The 20,902-nt window shown below is 45.9% G+C and overlaps 1 protein-coding gene across 3 annotated transcripts in view; it reads left to right on the top strand.

Annotated features, from left to right (window-relative positions):
* CCP110 (centriolar coiled-coil protein 110) overlaps positions 1-20,902 on the top strand; it is a 28,459-nt gene that overhangs the window by 6,079 nt on the left and 1,478 nt on the right. For 2 of the 3 annotated variants that reach the window (XM_032230194.1, XM_032230193.1), the window contains exons 4-14: positions 3,267-4,890; positions 6,858-6,985; positions 7,871-8,051; positions 10,499-10,605; positions 11,711-11,827; positions 14,308-14,409; positions 14,754-14,870; positions 16,260-16,333; positions 17,533-17,595; positions 18,590-18,649; positions 18,753-18,835. In XM_032230194.1, the coding sequence (XP_032086085.1) occupies positions 3,267-4,890; positions 6,858-6,985; positions 7,871-8,051; positions 10,499-10,605; positions 11,711-11,827; positions 14,308-14,409; positions 14,754-14,870; positions 16,260-16,333; positions 17,533-17,595; positions 18,590-18,649; positions 18,753-18,835 (2,656 nt within the window). The remainder of the gene's footprint in view (positions 1-3,266; positions 4,891-6,857; positions 6,986-7,870; positions 8,052-10,498; positions 10,606-11,710; positions 11,828-14,307; positions 14,410-14,753; positions 14,871-16,259; positions 16,334-17,532; positions 17,596-18,589; positions 18,650-18,752; positions 18,836-20,902) is intronic. The other variant, XM_032230195.1, reaches the window with a different exon arrangement.

The following is a 20,902-nucleotide window of genomic DNA, read 5'->3' as shown; positions in this document are numbered from 1 at the left end:
CCCTGAGATATTGGAAGACTGCTATCATGTCTCCCCTAGTCCTTCTTTTCATTAAACTAGACATACCCAGTTCCTGCAACCGTTCTTCATATGTTTTAGCCTCCAGTCCCCATATCATCTTTGTTGCTCTTTTCTGCGCTCTTTCTAGCGTCTCCACATCTTTTCTACATCGTGGCGACCAAAACTGAATGCTGTATTGCAAGTGTGGCCTTACCAAGGCATTATAAAGTGGTATTAACACTTCACATCATCTTGATTCTATCCCTCTGTTGATGCAGCCTAGAACTGTGTTGGCTTTTTTGGCAGCTGCTGCCCACAGCTGGCTCATATTTAAATGGTTGTCCACTAGGACTCCAAGATCCCTCTCACAGTGACCAAAACTGAATGCAGTATTCCAAGTGTGGCCTTACCAAGTTTACTTCTGCTAAATGCAGAATTTGGGCACTTTTGATCTGGAAACAAATCTGGTAGTTTTTAAAGTGTTGACATTTCCACTTTATTATGGTTATACTGTAATGAACCAGTTGTAAATAGGCACAGGGGCCTGTCCCTCCCTCTCATAAATTTCTGTGTATTTTCTTCCTGGAGACGGCCCATTAAGGTGGGTGTTGACACCGTTACTATTTGAACTAAGGAGATCAGTGTAGTAACTGGAAGGGATGAATGAGATTGTCCTGGTGCTTGATGGGCACAACGCAAGGGTATTTCAAGCAACAATGCCGCTTTGTTGCTTTAGCTGGCGTGATAACAGGAGCCCAAACACGCACTATTCAATTTTGTGCTGTGTTTACTAGTACACGCTTGGCAACCGTTACCCAGCCCGGGATTCAGAAGAGTGCGCCGAGAATACAACAATAACCACTTTACATTTCTTCCACACACTGTGTATTTTTCACCATGCCGTAGTTTGCAGGCAATGAATTGCCTTGTTAAGAGTTGCCCGCAACACAACTACAGAGAAGTTGGCTTATTTAACTTGATGCTCTTTGTACTTAAAGAAAACCCAACTTTTAAAAATTGTGACAGAATCAAATTGAGGGCTAGTTTGGTGTAGTGCAGTGGAGGGATTCAGCCAGTTCGCACCTATTCGGGAGAACCGGTTGGTAATTTTCTAAGCAGTTGGGAGAACCGGTTGTTGGAAGAAATCTCCTTTTGTTTTTTTCCACTTTACAGGGCTAATCCTGTAAGGAAGGCAGGAAGGAAACATTCTGGTGTTGTTTCTAGCCTCATCTTTATTGCCCTGCTTACAGAAACTGCCTCTCCAATTAACCCTTATGACATTGTCACAGCTAAGGCGAAGCGCCCATCGACCTGAGTGACATTGAGTTGGCCACACCCACCCAGTCCCAAGACCACCAAGCCACGCCTACCCAGCTGGTCATTAGGGCAGAGGACCGGTTGTTAAATTATTTGAATCCCACCACTGGTGTAGTGGTGAAAGTACTGGCCTAAAAACCCAGAGATTGTGAGTTCTAGTTCTGCCTTAGGCATGAAATCTTGCTCAGTAACCTTGGGGCAGTCAATCTCTCTCTGCTCAACCCGCCTCACAGGGTTGTAGTGAAGGAAATAGAAGGAAGAAGGGGAATTGGGTACGTTTGCCGCCTTGAGGTACTTATAAAGTTATAAAGATGGGATAAAAATCTGGTGAACAAAAATTATAACTGGGATAAGGGTTAGGTTGCTACATCGGCCAAATGATCAGTTGATCTCTATTTCAGAAATGGTTAAAATCCTGTTTGTAATCACTTTGACCCCCCCCCCCCCTTTTGATCTCTTGTCAAAACTGGTTTTGATTTTTTCTTTAGTTCTAGAGGTTATTTGCTGTGCGTTACATACATCTATTATTCCGCCCAGCTCTGCAAAGATTCTGAGTGCTGCACGATAAAATCAATCTTAAAAGGCAATTAAAAACCCAAAGGTTTTTTTGGAACAAGGCTTGAGTGGGTAAACAATTTGACCATCTCAAATTACTTGAGTCCTATCCAGTATGCCTTTCACAAATTTTTTTTGGGGACTTGTTGTAGAACAACCTACTAATTTTTGGACTCACTACTTTTGTTAAGTCCCTTATTCTATATACTTGCATGTGTGTGAGTGTGCATGACTGCATTCCCACTCGCACTAATAATACTATTACTAAATTTGCAGATGATACAACAGTGGTGGGACTCATCTCCGGGGTGGGTGGGGGATGAGTCTGCTTATCAATATGAGGTGGACCAGTTGCTTTCGTGGTGTGGAGACCATAACTTGGTCCTTAACACTAATAAGACCAAGGAGCTTATAGTGGACTATACAAGGAATAGATCAGACATCCAAACCTTGCTTACCAATGGAGACCGAGTGGAGCAAGTGGCCAGTTTTAAGTTTTTGGGTGTTGTCATAAAAGTGGACCAGACCTGAGGCACTCACATTGCAGGCCTGGTCAAAAGGGCCCAGCAGAGATGATACTATAGCAATAGCAATACCAGTTAGACTTATATACCGCTTCATAGGGCTTTCAGCCCTCTCTAAGCGGTTTACAGAGTCAGCATATCGGCCCCACAGTCTGGGTCCTCATTTCACCCACCTCGGAAGGATGGAAGGCTGAGTCAACCTTGAGCCGGTGAGATTTGAACAGCCGAACTGTAGAACTGCAGTCAGCTGAAGTAGCCTGCAGTGCTGCATTTAACCACTGCACCACCTCGGCTCCCATACTATCTGAGACTTCTCAGGAAACAATAACTGAATGAAAAACTGCTGGTGACCTTCTACCACTCCACCAGAGAGAGTATTTTGGCTTACTGCACCTGTGTGTGGTTTGCCAATTGCACAGTGGCAGATAGGACAGTGCTCAAGAGGGTCGACGTCATTGCCCAGAGGGTCATGGGTTGCCCTCTCCCCTCTTTGGAAGAGCTTTATAGTTCCTGCTGCCTTAAGAAAGTTCAAAACATTCTTAAAGATCCATCTCATCCTGGGCACCCTTTTTTTTTAACTATTATCCTCTGGCAGATGGTACAGGATAATAAAACCAAGGACAAAGAGGCTGAAAACAGCTTCTATCCCAGGGCAGTAACCATATTGAATTCTACAGTATAGTGCAATATTAATGCAATATCAGGGTTTTTCAATTCAATTGTATAGAATGGACGTGTTTTTATTTTTATAGTTATGATGTACACTGAAGATGGCATTTAATTTTGTTGTACGAGGTGCAATGACAATAAAGCAAACTAAATTAAACTAAATGAAATCTTTTTTTAAAAAAAAACAAAACCCTCTGACAGATGAAAAAGACGTCCGTCCAAAGCGATTTAGACCAGTCCGAGAAAGAGAACATTCATTTGGATTTAGAATCAGAAGCGGTGAACGGCTCTGCGACAGAACCACCCAGCGCTTTGCCAAATTCTACTGCTTTCGATGAGCACCAAGAACCTGAAAAGGCCCCAGGCGTTAAAACAACGGACACCCAGGGTGCAGCCATCAGGAACCCTTTGGAAGCAACGGAACAATTTATCCCTCCTAATCCCACGGAAACGTCCAGTAGTCCTTTAGAAAAGAGAATCGGCTCAGAAGGGCCGTTTCCCAGCCTTCCAAGCACGCCTCCTTCAAACGAGGTGGCCAAGAAAGAGTCCACTGACTCCGGGCTAGGGGCTGGGGACAGTCCCGACCCATACGTCATGAGCCTTCAGAACCTCTTAAAAAAATCCAGGGAGTACATTCAGAGAGAACAAACGCGTCGCAGCCTGCGAAACAGTTCCAAGAGGAGCGGCAGCGGAAGCCACCCAGATAAAGAAAACAGCACCCTGAAAACGAACGAGTTGGCGAAAGAGAGAGGGAAATTGACGGGCAGGAACACTCCAGTTCCAACCCCGGAGAAGTCTGGTCTTCTCAAGTCCGGTGCGCCTCAACCTTCTTCAACCTCTAAAAACCAAGCCGGCGTAATGACCTCTCCCAGTTTTTCTAAAGTCGATATCCCGATGAGGTGCGGGACGCCTCCCGTGTTGGACTCGGATTCGGATGAAGAATTCAAAAACCTCTCCCTTTTCGGGAAGGACAGCATTCTCCGGAGCTTCACGGGGTCTTACTCGAAACTTCCCAGTCCGGAGTCAAGCCTGAGCCCCAGGATGCACCGGAGGCGCCCAAGGCCCTCTTCCGTAGGGCACATCGTCATCACCAACCCCGTCAACGCTTACGAGTTGAGTCCCAAAGCGAAGATAAGAGCTGCGGACTCGATCGTCTGGGAGGCCGGAGGGAGACCTGCGGCCTCCAATCCTGTGCCAAACCTCACCGCCGATCTTGCCCCCGCGTGTCCCCACAAAGCTCAGGCGTTTGACAAGAGCTCTTCCGATATCTTCAATGAACTCGTCGTGGGCAAACCCAACGAGGCGTGTCCACTTCCGGCCCATCAGCAAGAAGGCGGGAGCTTCCTGGCTCCTCCCACTGTAGAAGGAGAGTCGATGTTAGAAAATGGAGCGGCATCGAGCAGTTCCCTTGCAAATCTCAGCCCCCCGGAGCTGCAGAATGGGAGTGGTGCCTTGTTGACCCAGAACCAAGCCAAGACCGACAGCCCGCCAGACAAAGTCAAGGGCAGCGTGGTCACGGAACTCAACAAATCCTACGATGTCCAGCACCCGTCGCCCTTGCTGATGATGCAGATGATGCAGAGCAAGCCGCCTCTGGATACCCCGGAAGTGAGCTTTGGAAACGAGCGGCAGCTGTTAGAAAACGGGTTGGAAAAGGTGAAACGTAGGCTTGAGCTGGAGGTGGATGCCGTGCAGAAGGAGAACACGCCGTGGGTTGCGTCTGCGGAAGCCGACCCGCCAGAGAGGCGACGGCCGCACGATCAGAGGTACCCTGGTAGAGCTGGGCTCGAGGCCAAGAACGAAACACCGCCACAATGCCTCAGAGGTAAGGAAACAGACACTGTACAGCTGGCTCTTGACTTAACAGCTATTTGTTTAGCAACTGTACAAAGTAACAGTGCCTCTGGAATACAGTATTACGTTATGCGTACTTGCCACCGTTGCAAGTATTCCTGTGATCATTCACATGGTCAAACTTCGGGCACTGGGCAACCTGCATAGATAGGTAGCCACCACCTGATGTTGTGAAAAGTGAGATTAGAGAATCCAGCCAGCTTTCATGGCTAAGGCGGGACTAGAACTCACCGTCTCCTGGTGATTGGCCCAAAGTCACCCAGCCAACTTTCAGGGGGGACAAGAACTCACCGTATCCTGGCGATTGGCCCAAAGTCCCCTAGCCGTTTTTCATGCCTAAGGCGGGACTAAAATTCACAGTCTCCTGCTTTCTGGTCTGGTACCTTAACCACTAGACCAAACCGGCTCTCTTTGAATTGAATAGAATAGAATAGAATTCTTTATTGGCCAAGTGTGATTGGACACACAAGGAATTTGTCTTTGGTGCAGATGCTCTCAGTGTGCAGATGCTCTCAGGGTACATAAAAAGACAAGATGCATTCGTCAAGAATCATAAGGTGCAACGCTTAATGATAGTCATAGGGTACAAATAAGCAATAAAATCATACTAGGAAACAATATAAATCGTAAGGATACAAGCAACAAGGTTACAGTCATGCAGTCATAAATGGGACGAAATGGGTGACAGGAACGATGAGAAGACTAATAGTAATAGTAATGCAGCCTTAGTGAATAGTTTCACAGTGTTGTGGGAATTATTTGTTCAGCAGAGTGATGGCATTCGGGAGGGAAAACTGTCCTTGTGTCTAATTGTTCTGATGTGCAATGCCCTATAGCGTCATTTTGAGGATAGGAGTTGAAACAATTTATGTCCAGGATGTGAGGGGTCTGTAGATATTTTCACAGCCCTCTTTTTGACTCATGCAGTGTCCAGGTCCTCAACGGAAGGCAGGTTGGTAGCCATTGTTTTTTTCTGCAGTTCTAATTCTCCGTTGAAGTCCATGTCTGTCTTGTTGGGTTGCAGAACCAAACCAGACAGTTATAGAGGTGCAGATGACAGACTCAATCATTCCTCTGTAGAATAGAATCAGCAGCTCCTTGGGCAGTTGAAGCTTCCTGAGTTGGCACAGAAAGAACATTCTTTGTTGTTTTTGATGTTAGGTGTCCATTTTAGGTCTTGAGGTATGATAGATCCTAGAAATGAGAAGGTCTCAACTATTGATACTGTGTTGTCTAGTATTGTAAGAGGTGGTAGTATGGTTCTTCTTTTCCTTTGCCAAAATTAAAAAAAAATGCTACTTTAATGCTAACTTGCTGGTTCCACCACAAAACCGCGGACGACAAAATTGCGCTCGACGAAAGCGCGTACGTGACATCATCACAGCGCGACGAAAACATCGCGCTGTGATCGATAAATGTAAAAATAAAGCAAAAACCTTACCCTAACCCCCCCAAACCTAACCCTAAACCTAACCCTAAACCTAACCCTTAACCTAACCCTAAATCTAACCCTAAACCTAACCCTTAACCTAACGCTAAACCTAACGCTAACCCTTGACCTAACGCTAAACGTAACCCTAACGCTCTAAACCTAACCTAACCCTTAACCTAAACCTAACCCTAACCCTTAACCTAACCTTTACCTTTATGTGAATCGGCTTGCTGTAATTTAATTTTTATTTCAATTTTTAATTTTTTTCGTCACGCTGTGATGACGTCAAATGCGCGCTTTCGTCGATCGCGCTTTTGTGGACCGCGGTTTTGACGGGTCACGAACTTGCTAACTTAGATTATCATTCACAGGTCTAAATTAGTTTATTTATATCCTAGCAACTTGTACTTCTGGTAATCTTCAGTTGATCAAAAGAACAACTTCCCTGTACGTGCTGTGTACGGATTTCACAAGAACTGATTATATCTCGTGTGGGTGCTTTTCAGAAGAGGATGCCTTAAGGCAGAAGATGCAGGCGCTTGCAGAGCTGAGGCAGAAGCTGGAAGAGCAACATGCCCAGCAATTGTCGTTGTTGATAGCAGAACAGGAACGGGAACAGGAGAGGCTCCAGAAGGTGAGAAGACTCAAAAAAAAAAAAATAAAAAAAAAATCCTGGAGGAAGAGACCTTTGACCTTTTCCACTTTGCCAGAAACCCGGATGCGCAGAGATGTTGATAGTGAACAAAGGGTTGGGATTGAAAAGCCGGGATAAGAATCTCACCATGAGTCTTCCCCAACCTCTCTGGGATCAGTCACAGGGCAAATTTCACAGAATTCCCAGCGGAGGAACATCGGGAGGGGTCATTCCCACTCATTCTAGAATGCACAAAACTGGTTTGACCAGAGGGCAGTATCTCAGTTGCGAAAAGAACCCCTGATAAAATATCCAGGCCAGACGGTTTTAATCTAGGGTGGGTTTGATTGGCTAAGATTCAAATGAAATTTTATCTTAGGGAGACATCCTTAAAAATCAAATGATTGGGAGAATGGAAAAAAAAATCTGGAGTCAGTTCAGCCTCTGCTTCCCTATCCTTTAGACCCGTGACAGCAAACCTGAGCCCTTTCTGTGGGCACGCACATCATTGCCACCTGCTCTTCTGGTTTTTGGCACACAAATGTGTGCCCGCCAGCTGGTCTTCGCAGGCGCTGGAATGCCAGAAAACAGCCTGAAATGGCTGTTTTCTGGACCATTTTCAGGGTGTTTTTTGGGCCATTTTTTGGCCATTTGTGAGCCAGAAACGGCCCCAAAATGGCCTGGAAATGGGCCAAAACCCAGCCTGAACCCCCCCCCCCCCCAGGTCAAAAAACACATGCGTTCTGCTTTGGGCACGGTGCCAAAAAAGGTTCGCCATCGCTGCTTTAGGCTTTCAAAAAAGACAGGATTTCATTAGCAAAAAATGTTGCCCTCCGACATTTGCTGGTTGTGACCTCCCACCTCTTGTTTTCTTAAACGGCCCAGGAGATTGAAGAGCAGGCGCGGAGATTAAAAGAGGAAAAAAACGCCACTGAAAGTGGGATCCCTCCGATTAAAATCCGCAGCGGCGTCGCTCTGGAGTGGAGGAAAATCACGGATGCTAACCTGCTGGAGTCCGTGCTGAATCGAGTGGAGGCTGCCCATGGCCCCCACTTGGAGAATGAAGGTAAAGGCAGGAACCGTGCATATTGATTTGAATGCGTAGCCCGGGGTGGGGTGGATAAACCATGACGGACATTTCCTTCGTATTTGATGGACATTTCATGTGTTTTACCTGGGTTGACTGTTCTGACCCCCCTCATCCCACCCCAACACACACTCCAAGCCAGAGATAAGTTACGGCATTTAATTAACAGACAGACAGGTCCTTGGCAGCAAACCAGCACAGACAAGCCTTGGCAGCAATAAATACAGATAAGGCTCGGCAGCAATCCAGCCTGCCAAGCTCATAGTAATGTCCTCCGACATTCAATCCTGCGTTGACGTCTGCAAAGAGGGGCGTGTGCACAAGGAGTCTTTTTATAGTCTGGAGAGGAGCCTAATGACCACCAGCTGAGTGCAATTACCTCCTGTAACTGCGCAACTGTTCCTGACGCCTAGTAGCTCTTCGATGGCGTGCATCCAGGAACAACTCACTCTCCCTTGTCTCCTCCCCACTGGTCCAAGGCTCAGGTGCCTCCTGGTGGCCAACCAGCCTCTCTGCGCCCTGCTCGGAGTCGGAACCCTGTCCAGGGTCCTCCACATCCTCCAGGGCCGACTCATCGGGCCCCTCGCTGTCGGAGTCTGGTGGCAGCTCCAACGGCTCCTGCTGGGCCACAACAGTTGACTATCTCGAGTTAAGCATTGAAAGCCACAGAAACTCTCCGTTTCCTTCCTGTGTCATTCCTGAAGGACAGAACTGATTCTTAAGGCTGTAGGTTTGCGATGGTGAACCTATGGCATTCCTCTTCTGGGTTTCTGGTGCGCATCCGCGTGGGATGATCAGCTGGCCTTCTCGCGTGCTGTAGTGCCGGAAACTGGAAGAGCTGATCTTCTGATTTCCCACATGCGCACTGGCCAGCTGATCATCGCACGTGCGTGCGTGCCAGAAACCAGAAGACCTGGCCGTTGAGCATGCACCCGCCGGAAACCGGAAGTTCATTTCATGGCATGCACGTGCCCCCTGGGCGGCTCCTCTTCTGGGTTGCGGCTCCAACGAGCGCCGAAAAGGCTCGCCATAACTTCTATAGGTAATCCTCCGCGACTCATTTGCTTAACGACCACAGGGTACCCTTAATGATGGTGCCTTTCACTTTAGGACTGCTGCATTCACTTAACAACTGCTGTCGAAAGGTCATAACATCAGGCATGACCATGCAGTGACCTGTTTAACAACGGTCACGACCTGTGATTGTAACTGTGAGCTCAGTTACGGTTGTAAGCTGAGGATAGCCTGACTTTCCATGATCCAGGCAGCTGAAGTAATGATCATGAAATATTTTAGCTGGCATGAATGAGGAAGACAGGAATCGCGACTGAATAGTTCATTTAGTGACTGTTGAAAGTTAGAACAGCACGGAAAAAAAGGGATTTGTCGCTTTTCACAGTTACAACCTTGGCAGCATCCCCATGGTGCCAGAGGCTTGGCAACTGGTTCATACTTATGACCGTTGCGGCGTCCTGGGGTCATGTGATTACTTTTTGCAACCCCCTGATAAACAGAGTCCAGGGGCAAGCCAGATTTCACTTAACAGCCAGGCTACTAACTTATCTACTGCAGTGATTCACCTAACCATGGCAAGAAATGTCGTAAACTGGGGCAAACCTCACTTAACAAATTCTCACTTAACATAAATTTTGGGCTCAGTTTAGGTTTAGGTTTAGGTTTATTAGATTTATATGCCGCCCTTCTCCCAAGGACTCAGGGCGGCGTACAACATTAAAAGAAACACATAATACAAAAGTTTAAAAAAAATTAAATAGAATATCCCAAACCCAATTAAAATTGACAATGACATTTTTTTAAAAAAAATTGAATTAAAATGAACAGTGATCAATAATTTATTTTGTTTTGTTCAGGCCAGGCCGGCTTGCTGGAAAAGCCAACTTTTTAAGGAGCGTCGGAAGGACCGGAGGTCGGGGATTATACGAAGCTCCGGGGGCAGCTCATTCCAGAGGGAAGGGGCTCCCACAGAGAAGGCTCTCCCCCCTGGGGGTCGCTAGTCAACACTGTATGGCCGACGGCACCCTGAGGAGACCAGCTCTGTGGGATCGCACTGGACGGTGGGAGGCTACCAGTGGCAGTAGGTGGTCTCGCAGGTATCCTGGGCTTAAGCCATGGAGCGCTTTAAAGATCATAATTAGTACCTTGAATCGCACCCGGAAGACAACCGGCAACCAGTGCAGGCCGCCTAAAAGGGGTGTAACATGGGAGCACCGAGGTGCCCCCATGATAACCCGCGCAGCCGCAGTCTGGACCAGTTGAAGCTTCCGGGTGCTCTTCAAGGGCAGCCCCATGTCGTGATCGTAAGTTGAGGACTACCTGTAGCATATAACCAACCCAGGTTTTTTTTTTTAATTTTGATATTTGTTGGCTTAATTATGACTTCCACTGTTAAAACCTTTTAAACGTAGGTTTTGTGAACGCCGAATCTCCATTCTACCTCTGGGAGCAGCCAGCAAGCGGGAAACCGGTTTCGGCATCCAGGTCTATTAGCCGGAGTAAAATGAGGTGGTCACAGGTAGGGATTTAAAGACCAATGTTGGCAGATAAATCCTAGAAGAATTATCCTTATCGTTTTATTGGCAAAAGTCACTATTTAATCATTGCTCTTTTATTAAGTGTCGTATCCCATTTTTTATTTATACTTTTTAATAATAGCAATGGCACTTAGACTTATATACCGCTTCATAGTACTTTGCAGCCCTCTCTAAGTGGTTTACAGAGTCAGCCTATTTGCTCCCAACAATCTGGGTCCTCCTTTTACTGACCTTGGAAGGATGGAAGGCTGAGTCAACCTTGAGCCAGTCAGGATCGAACTGCTGGAAGTTGGCAGACTTAGCCTACAAGACTGCATTCTAACCACTGCACCACCAGGGCTCCTAATACCAATAGCACTTAGACTTATATACCGCTTCACATTGTTTTTACAGCCCTCTCTAAGCGGTTTTACAAAGTTAGGCTATTTGCCTCCAACAATCTGGGTCCTCATTTTACCTACCTCGGAAGGATGGAAGGCTGAGTCAACTTTGAGCCGGGTAGGATTGAACTGCTGGCGGTTGGCAGAGTTAGCCTGCATTACTGCATTCTAACCACTGTGCATCATGGAAGGAAGGAAGGAAAGGAAGGAAGGAAGGAAGGAAGGAAGGAAGGAAGGAAGGAAGGAAGGAAGGAAGGAAGGGCAATAGCCCTTAGACTTATATAGCATTTTACATTGTTTTGCAGCCCTCTGTAAGCGGTTTTACAGAGTCAGCCTATTTGCCTCCAACAATCTGGGTCCTCATTTTACCCACCTCGGAAGGATGGAAGGCTGAGTCAACCTTGAGCCAGTGAGATTCGATGTACCAAACTGCTGTCAGTCGGCAGTCCGCAGAAGTAGCCTGCAGTACTACACTCTAACCACTGCGACACCGTGGCTCTCATTAATCTAATATTAATGCTAATACAAGTGTGGGAATTCAGTATCCCATTTTCAGAAAATGCACGTAAAGAAAAACCTCAAAGCAGCAGATGGATAATTGAGACCCCAGAGTGCATTAACTCTGCTTTGTTTAGGTTTGTGCAATATAAACTAATGGGGGAAATACTCTTGGGATTACCTGATTTTTTTACCTTTCCTCTTGAAGGTGTACAGCCCTGCCATGAAAAGGAGATTCAACAAGATCTCTGCTCTCGCCAAGGGATTTTTAACCAGGAGACTCTTGCAGACAGAGAAGCTAAAGCATCTCAGGCAAACGGTCCACGTAAGAAGCCCTCTGCAGAGGCTGTCAGGCTGGGAACGTCCATGTATACCTGATTAAAGTGCAGCATGCTTCCCCCCCCTCTCTTCCTTTGTCTGCAACACCTTTAGAAACTTGAATTACCTGCAGAGACCTGAGGCTGCTGTCTGTTCCTTATATCTGCTGTGCCAAATGTTGTCTCCACTTTCAATTTTCTATCCCGTGCTGTTGAAGGAAGTTGTGTTTATATACATATATATTTACCCTTTCCAAGGCTGTCGTAACTCCAAACTTTTATTAAATGACCTGTCATAAGTCAAGGTCTTTCTTCAGTGGTCTTTTTTTAGAATAGAATTAGAATAGAATAGAATAGAATAGAATAGGGGTTGCCACAGGGGAACAGGGGTTGGTACAAAGAAGAGGGAGTCAAACTATTCTCCAAGGCACCTGAGTGTAGGACAAGAAACAATGGATGGAAACTAATCAAGGAGAAAAGCAACTTAGAACTGAGGAGAGATTTCCTGATAGTTAGAACAATGAATCAGTTGGACAGAAGTTGCCTCCAGAAGTTGTGAATGCCCCAACGCTGGAAGTCTTTAAGATGATGTTGGATAGCCATTTGTCTGAAATGGTATAGGGTTTCCTGCGTAGGCAGGGGGTTGGACTAGAAGACCTCCAAGGTCCCTTCCAACTCTGCTATTGTATTGTATTGTATTTGTATATATTGTATTTAGAATAGAATAGAATAAAATAGAATTAGACTAGAATTAGAATTAGAACAGAATAGAATAGAATAGAGAAGAAAGAATAGAATAGGACTAGAATAAGAATTAGAATTAGAATAGATCTACTGTATATTGGCCAAATGTGATTGGACACACAAGGACTTTGTCTTTGGTGCACATTCTCTCAGTATACCTAAAGAAAAATAAAATAGAATACATTCATCAAGAATCATAAGATACAACACTTAGTGACAGTCATAAGCAGTGGTGGGTTTCAAATTTTTTTAGAACATCTTCTGTAGGTGTGGGCTGCTTTGTGGGGGTGGCTTGTCGGCCATGTGACTGGGTGGGAGTGGCTCACTGGCCATGTAACCGGGTGGGAGTGGCTTGCCAGCCATGTGACTGGGTGGCCGTGGCCAACTTGTAAAATGTGGTGAAACTCACTTAACAACGCTCTTGCTTAGCAACCAAAATGTCCCAGAATTCCTCCTCCAGTCATGTTGGCTCAGGAACTCTGACACTGAAGTGTGCAAGACTCTTACACCCCTAACCCTTAAGAAAAAAAAACCCAGGGGTGTTGAAACTTGACAGCTTTAAGACTTGTGGACTTCAACTCCCAGAATTCCTCCTCCAGTCATGTTGGCTCAGGAACTCTGGCATTGAAGTGTGCAAGTCTTAAAGCTGTCAAGTTGCAAGACCCTTGCACACCTAACCCTTTAGAAAAAAAAACGCAGGGGTGTTCAAACCTGACAGCTTTAAGACTTGTGGACTTCAACACCCAGAATTCCTCCTCTCGCTCTTCATCTTGATGATGTGTGGACGGGCGGGGGGAGAGAGCTGGAACTGGTTCTAAATGGCACTGTAGATTTAGAAGTGGCAGGAACCCACCCCTGTTCATAGGCCACTAATAAGAAATCAAATCACACCAGGAAACAAATAAAACAATATAAATTGTAATGATACAAGCAACATGATTATAGTCATAAAAGGGAAGAGATATTTATTTTTATATATGTGTGTGTGTTGTGTACGTATACACACACACACGTACACACAGAAACCTTCACTACAGATAGCCCTTGACTTATGACAGGTCATTTAACAAAGGTTTGGAGTTACGACAGCCTTGGAAAGGGTGTTTTTATGGCCCCTAAAGCATTTCTAACTGTCCCTCTCATATGACCGCATTTTGGAGGCTTGGCAATCACATTTCCCACTGATTGCAGCATCCCAAAGTCATGTGACTTGAGATTTGCAATCTCTTTTGCCAGTTTCTTGCAAAAATACACCCTTTGAGAGAATTAGCTGGGATTTCCCCCACTTTGCTTAACAACCATCATCAAAAGAGTTATAAAATTGGATTCCAGTCCGGTGGGTATCTCAACGTATAACTATCACTCCTTAGGAACAAAATTCCAGTCCCGAATGTAGTCAAGGACTCCCGGTGGCCCCCATGACCACAGAAACTGGAATCGACGAACATTAATTCTTCATCTTTTCCAGTTCTGCTTCCAAGTGACTGTCCGATTGATGACAGGAGGAGATCAACGGGGATTGAAACCAAAGGGTTTGAGGCCTACTTAACAGCCTCTTCCGTGCCTTCCTGTCCCTAATCAATTCCCCCCCCCCCCCGCAAAACGAATTATTTGGCAGATATTCTCTTGGGGAGGAGCTTCCCTCTTTTCTTTGAAGCAACCGCTGCCTCAGTGGCTTGGCATCCGGATTCCTTGTGAGAAGGATTGTGCCACAAAACGGTGCATGTGTGCGTTCCTTTTGTAGGATACAATGGAGTTCATCAAAAACTTCCAATCCGAAGCTCTGTCGAAGAGAGGAAACCTCCCCACTCAAGACGCCAATCTCCAAGAGAGAGTGGTCGCTCAGGTAAGGTGCACACTTTGAGATCTACATGAGATTGACTCATGGGGACAAAAACCGGCTGTCAACTGGCAAAGCATCCCTGGTGCTTCTTTGTTGAGAGCCGAGGTGGCGCAGTGGTTAGGGCGCAGCACTGCAGGCCACTTCAGCTGACTGTTATCTGCAGTTCGGCGGTTCTAATCTGACCGGCTCAAGGTTGACTCAAGCCTTCCATCCTTCCGAGGTGGGTGAGATGAGGACCCAGACTGTGGGGGCGATATGCTGACTCTGTAAACCGCTTAGAGAGGGCTGAAAGCCCTATGAAGCAGTATATAAGTCTAACTGCTATTGCTATTGCTATTGTTTTTTAGCTGCAGGCTGCCTTGTATGACATTCATGATATTTTCTTCAAAATGGAAGCGTCGGAAAGGATGAGCATCCTGCGCCAAGACCGAGAAATCCTCAAGGAGAAAATGCTTCGGCAGCTGGTGCGTTGCCCCCCCCCCCCAATCACTTACACACAGTCCTCGACTTAACAACCACAACTGAGCCCAACATTTCTGTTGCTAAGGGAGACGTTTGTCAAGTGGCTTTTGCCTCCTTTTACAACCTTCCTGGCCACGGTTGTTAAGTAAATCACTGCAGTTGTCAAGTTGGTAACCCGGTTGTTAAGTGAAACCTGGCTTGTTTGTCAGCAGTAATCACATGACCCTGGAACGCCCCAACAGTCAAAAGTATGAACCAGTTGCCAAGCCTCTGAATTTTGACCACGTGACCATGGGGGTTGCTGCATAGGTTGTAACTGTGAAAAGCGATCATAAGTCACTTTTTTCAGTAACTTCAAATGGTCACTAAATGAACCGTTATAAAGTCGAGGACTGCCTGTACTGTGCTCGTTATATGCAATAATTTCTGGGGGGGTGTTTGTGTTTTTTTTGTGTTTTCTTTGTGACTTTGAAAAGCCTTAACACTGGTTTTAAATACAGTTTGTCACCAACAGGCAGGTTTACTACTTGTTCTAACTGTAAATTGGATGAGGTTTCATACAATACAATAGCAGAGTTCGAAGGGACCTTGGAGGTCTTCTAGTCCAGTGTTTTTCAACCTTTTTTGTGCAAAGGCACACTTTTTTCATGAAAAAAATCACGAGGCACACCACCATTAGAAAATGTTAAAAAAATTTAACTCTGTGCCTATATTGACTATATATAAAGTAATTTTCCCACGGCACACCTTACACTATGTCACGGCACACTAGTGGTTGAAAAACACTGTTCTAGTCCAACCCCCTGCCTAGGCAGGAAACCCTATACTGTATCAGACAAACAGCTATCCAACATCTTCTTAAAGACTTCCAGTGTTGGGCCATTCACAATATCTGGAGGCAACTTCTGTTCCACTGATTAATTGTTCTGATTGTCAGGAAATTTCTCCTTAACTCTAAGTTGCTTCTCTCCTTGATTAGTTTCCACCCATTGCTTCTTGTTCCACCCTCAGGTGCCTTGGAGAATAGCTTGACTCCCTCTTCTTTGGGGCAACCCCTGAGATATTGGAAGATTGCTATCATATCTCCCCTAGTCCTTCTTTTCATTAAACTATATATATACCCACTTCCAGCAACCATTTGTTGTATGTTTTAGCCTCCAGTCCCCTAATCAATACAATACAATACAATGGCAGAGTTGGAAGGGACCTTGGAGGTCTTCTAGTCCAACCCCCTGCCTAGGCAGGAAACCCTATACCGTATCAGACAAACGGCTATCCAGCATCTTCTTAAAGACTTCCAGTGTTGGGGGAGAAAGTTTATTTTTGTGAAACGTCATATCCTACAGATTGTCTCGTAACAAAGCTAACGTCTCTAATTGTTGGGTGTCTAGGATAAAGCCAAGGCCCCCAGAGTAACGCTTTCTACGGCGACGCAGAAGTCTCTGGATAGAAAGAAGTCTACAAAGTACGTGGCGGAAACGGTAACGCATCCGTGCAAGCAGCACACAGAGATACTGTAAATGGGTTGGCAAAGTGCTTTTATATTTTAAGGGCAGGGGTGTCAAACTTGATTTCATTGAGCGCTGCATCAGGGTTGTGTTTGACCTTTGGGGGCCAGGGTGGGCGTGGCCAGCTCAATCCCACTAAGCGGGAGCACCTGTAACAGCCCGAATCCTTTGCCAGTGAAAACGGGGCTCCCGAGCTCCATTTTTGACTGCAACGGCTTCCTGCCACCCTCTGCCAGCGAAAACTGAGCTTGGGAGGGCTGTCCGCGGGCCGATCCTTTGCTGTTTCCAGGGCGGCCCCGCGGGCCAGATCTAAGCACCCTGTGGGCCACATCCAGGCCCCAGGCCTTGAGTTTGACACCCCTGTTTTAAGGTTTGTCAATTGGTGTCAAAAAGTGGGAATCTTTGTTTTAAATCAGGGGTGTTCAACCACAACAATTTTTAGATCTGTGGACTTCAATTCCCAGAATTCCCCAGCTAGCCATGTTTTGAAAAGTCTCAGAATCTTGTCTTTGGCAAAGCAGTATTTAGAATACAATACAATACAATAGAATAGCAGAGTTGGAAGGAACCTTGGAGGTCTTCTAGCCTAACCCCCTGCCTAGGCAGGAAGCCTTAAACCGTTTCAGACAAATGGCTATCTAACATCTTCTTAAAGACTTCCAGTGTTGGAGCATTTACAACTTCTGGAGGCAACTTCTGTTCCACTGATTAATTGTTCTCACTGTCAGGAAATTTCTCCTTAGTTCTAAGTTGCTTCTCTCCTCAATTAGTTTCCACCCATTGCTTCTTGTCCTGCCCTCAGGTGCTTTGGAGAATAGCTTGACTCCCTCTTCTTTGTGGCAACCCCTGAGATATTGGAAGACTGCTATCATGTCTCCCCTAGTCCTCGTTTTCATTAAGCTAGATATGCCAGTTCCTGCAACTGTTCTTCATATGTTTTAGCCTCCAGTCCCCTAATCATCTTGGTTGCTCTTTGTTATATCCTGCTTGCCATGGTTTGGCAACTCACCCCCTCTCTTTGCAGCTTTCTACATAACAGGGGGATAGAAAAAAGGCAGCTAGAACAATATGCTTGCTTGTAACAGTTTACAAACAAGGAGACAATTCTTCTTCTCCCAAACCGTATTTTGACATGCTTCCTTTTTCCCCCCAACAGGGCTGCTGAAATGGGAGTCTCAAATAAAAAATCAATTGGGAAGCCGAAGATCTTCGAAAACAGGTTTGTTAACATTTTAAATCGCATTGTGGTGATAACAACCCTCATTGTCCAAATCCCGTCCAAACTAAACTGGTTGTGCAACCAGCCATCATAAAGCCAGGAATGCTGGCTATCTGTCACGGTTCCAAACCAAGCCAGGAAGAGGAGAGGCCACAAAGCTGGATCGTTGCAGAGGCTTGCGGAGGTATCACAGGCAGATATGATGTGGATGATGCCAGGCCCGTTCCCGTACCGGAGCCACCGCTGTTCTCGTTCTACTACTGTTCTCCCAGAAAGCTGCTTCTTTTATTACAAATGTCCCTAGGCTTTGAGCAAGCAAAGCAAGTAGTAATTAATAGAATGAGGGACATGGAGTTCCAAGAAGAACTAAATAGGTTGCTTCTCCACAGTAGGGACAGAATCAAACAGGGTGTGTGGGAATCAGCAAGATATCTAAATGACCTGATCTCCCCAAAACAAAGAATAGCTTTCTTCAGAGCCAGATTTAACATTCTTCTTTCAGCACTCCTCCAGGGCAGGTATAAGAGAACACCTATAGCAGAACGCGTATATGTGGTGAAGGAGAAGTGGAAGATAATTCACATGTTCTATTACACTGCGAGCTATACAGAGCTTGTAGGTCTGCATATATTCTCCCCTTATTAGAGAGATTGCCAGGGAGGGCAGACCATTTTTATTTAGGCTTTCTCCTCCAGGACACTAACCCGGTTACCACGTATGCAGTGGCAAAGTTCTGTGCTGCTGCAATGTCCATAAGGAAAAAATTGGCTACAGAAGTATAGCACCATCTTGTACCAATTATCTGGGCATCCCTCTAACAATCTTTGGACCATTATGTTATTATCCACTTTTAATGTCTTTTTAATTATATTTTAATGTTAGTATTTTTTAACATAGTGTAAAAACTAATGTGTATTGCTGGTCTTTGACCGTAATAAAGATTTTACTTACTTACTCTGTTATTTACAAAATCAAAATGTGATTTCTCCCGCAGAGTTCTTCAGCCCAACCAAGGTCAAAACGCTCCTATCCAGCGGCTGCTTTCCAGACAAGGGTAAGGCCGAGCCTCTCGTGCACGGGTCTTTGGGGAAATAACCTTTTTTTTTTGCTTTACCTTGGATGCAGGTGACTTATTACCTCCTTTTATGTTCAATCAGACCCTCTAAGGCCTCAGTGAAAGGGGCTGAGCCCAATAGAAAGAAACCCCCAGACCACAGAGGGCCTAGCAAGGCCTTTTCAGGTGTGTACATAGAACTGGGTGCTGGGATCCCTCGTGTTAAGAAGGATGCTTTCTGCAGAAGAAGCTGAAGCGGCAGATCATTTCTTCCCTCTCGGTGTAGCCGGGCTTGGCTCTCACGGCGCTATACTAACCCCTCACTGGGAATGGCCTCACAACACGGGTTGCGAAAGTTGTGATCGCTGATTGCATGACGAGGCGGCTCCCTTTCACTCGGGTTCCACCCCATTATTAATCTGAGCAAAGCTTCCGAAACTCAGCAGGTGGCTTATTAACTCTTGTTTCCCCGAAAATAAGACCTCCCCGGATAATAAGCCCAATTGGGCTTTTGAGCTCATGCGCTAAAATACGACAAAAGCGCGCCGACAAGACCGCGTCACTAAAACCATGACGTCATCAACGCGCCGACAACAGCGTGTCGACAGAAGCGCGATTTAAGTTAAGGTAAGGGTTAGGTTTAGGGTTAGCGTTAGGGTTAGGGTTAGGTTTAGGTTTACAGCACGCTTATGTCCGCGCTGTTGTTGGCGCGATTCAGCGCTCATTCGTCGGTGCGGTTTAGAACTCTCGGTTTTGTCACTGCAGTTTAGTCGGCCGCGCTTTTGTCGGTGAACCCTAAAATAAGCCCTCCCCCAAAATATTGCCACACAGCAGCAGCCATGAGGTGACCATGTTCGCCGCCACCTGCACTTCAAAAATAATAAGACCTCCCCGAAAAAAAGGCCAAGTGCTTATTTCGGGGGTCAAAAGAAAATAAGACCCTCTCTTATTTTCGGGGAAAACACAGTATTTACATTTTTTTTTAGTTGCAGTTTTGTTTTGTGGATAACAACTGATGCCTGAACATTGGGGGGGGGGTGTTGTGTGTTTTTAACTAAAACTTCCTGGCTGGAACACTTTACCTGTTTCTCACACGATTGTGCATGTTCGTGCCACATACATAAATCATATGTATGTAATATGATGAGGGGAAATGGGTGGTCTTAGAAGATCTTGGATACTAATCATGCTGTGCATGGGGACCTTTCTTTTTGAGGAGATACAAAGGGTTTCAGAAAAGCTAACATTAATTTAGAATAAAAGGCAGAAAGGGTTCACAGGTATTCCTCAACTTACTGTTCTGACTGAGGCTTCCCAAGAGCCTGAAGCCAACTCCTGATCCTGACAAAAATCACTTTGATTAATTGACTGTGAATTCTGCTCATTCACATCCAGCAAAGTCTTTCAAGGGAGGATTTACCGTCACAGACCTTCTCTGGCTTGGAGAGCTGACAGGACGATCTCTGAAAAACCTGGCAAGGAGTCTCGGAGAGTCACGAACCAATGAAGCGAACTAATTGTCTCCTGCAAGCTCCACTCCTCTTTTGCTCCTCTTTTATTTCCTCTGGGAGGGGCCATTCATCGTCCACCTGTGGCCTTACTCCCAAGTCAACCCCTGTTCTTTAGCTCAGTGTTTTTCAACCACTGTGCCGCGGCACACTAGTGTGCCGTGACATAGTGTAAGGTGTGCCGTGGGAAAAACACCCACCGGGTGTTTATAGGCACAGAGTTAAATTTTTTTAACATTTTCTAATGGTGGTGTGCCTCGTGATTTTTTTCATGAAAAAAGTGTGCCTTTGCACAAAAAAGGTTGAAAAACACTGCTTTAGCTGTTCCCTTCGTCTGGCAACTCTGCGCATGCGCACACTGGGAACAGGCTCCAGCTGTTCCTCTGCGTCACTGATGTCTGACTCTGAAGGCAGCTGATAACTGGCATATGGCCCTGGCCCCCTCTCTGCTTCCGACCCAGAGCCCTCATCAGAGCCTTCCCCAGACTCCAGGACTCATGGGTTGAAAAGCAGTGTGTGTGTGTGCATGTCTGCTATTCTGGTTTATTTAATAAGCCATGATTTATTACAGTTTATTTTTATTGTTAGTTGTGAAGTCATGTCTGACCCATCGCGACCCCATGGACAACGTTCCTCTAGGCCTTCTTGTCCTCTACCATCCTCTGGAGTCCATTAAGCTCATGCCGATTGCTTCGGTGACTCCATCCAGCCACCTCCTTCTCTGTCGTCCTCTTCTTCTTTTGCC

The sequence above is a fragment of the Thamnophis elegans genome, chromosome 14 (genome assembly GCF_009769535.1).
Source record: "Thamnophis elegans isolate rThaEle1 chromosome 14, rThaEle1.pri, whole genome shotgun sequence".
In the NCBI taxonomy this organism is placed as follows: Eukaryota; Metazoa; Chordata; class Lepidosauria; order Squamata; family Colubridae; genus Thamnophis; species Thamnophis elegans.
Note: the sequence above shows the minus strand (reverse complement) of the source record. Positions and strands in the feature narration are given on the sequence as shown.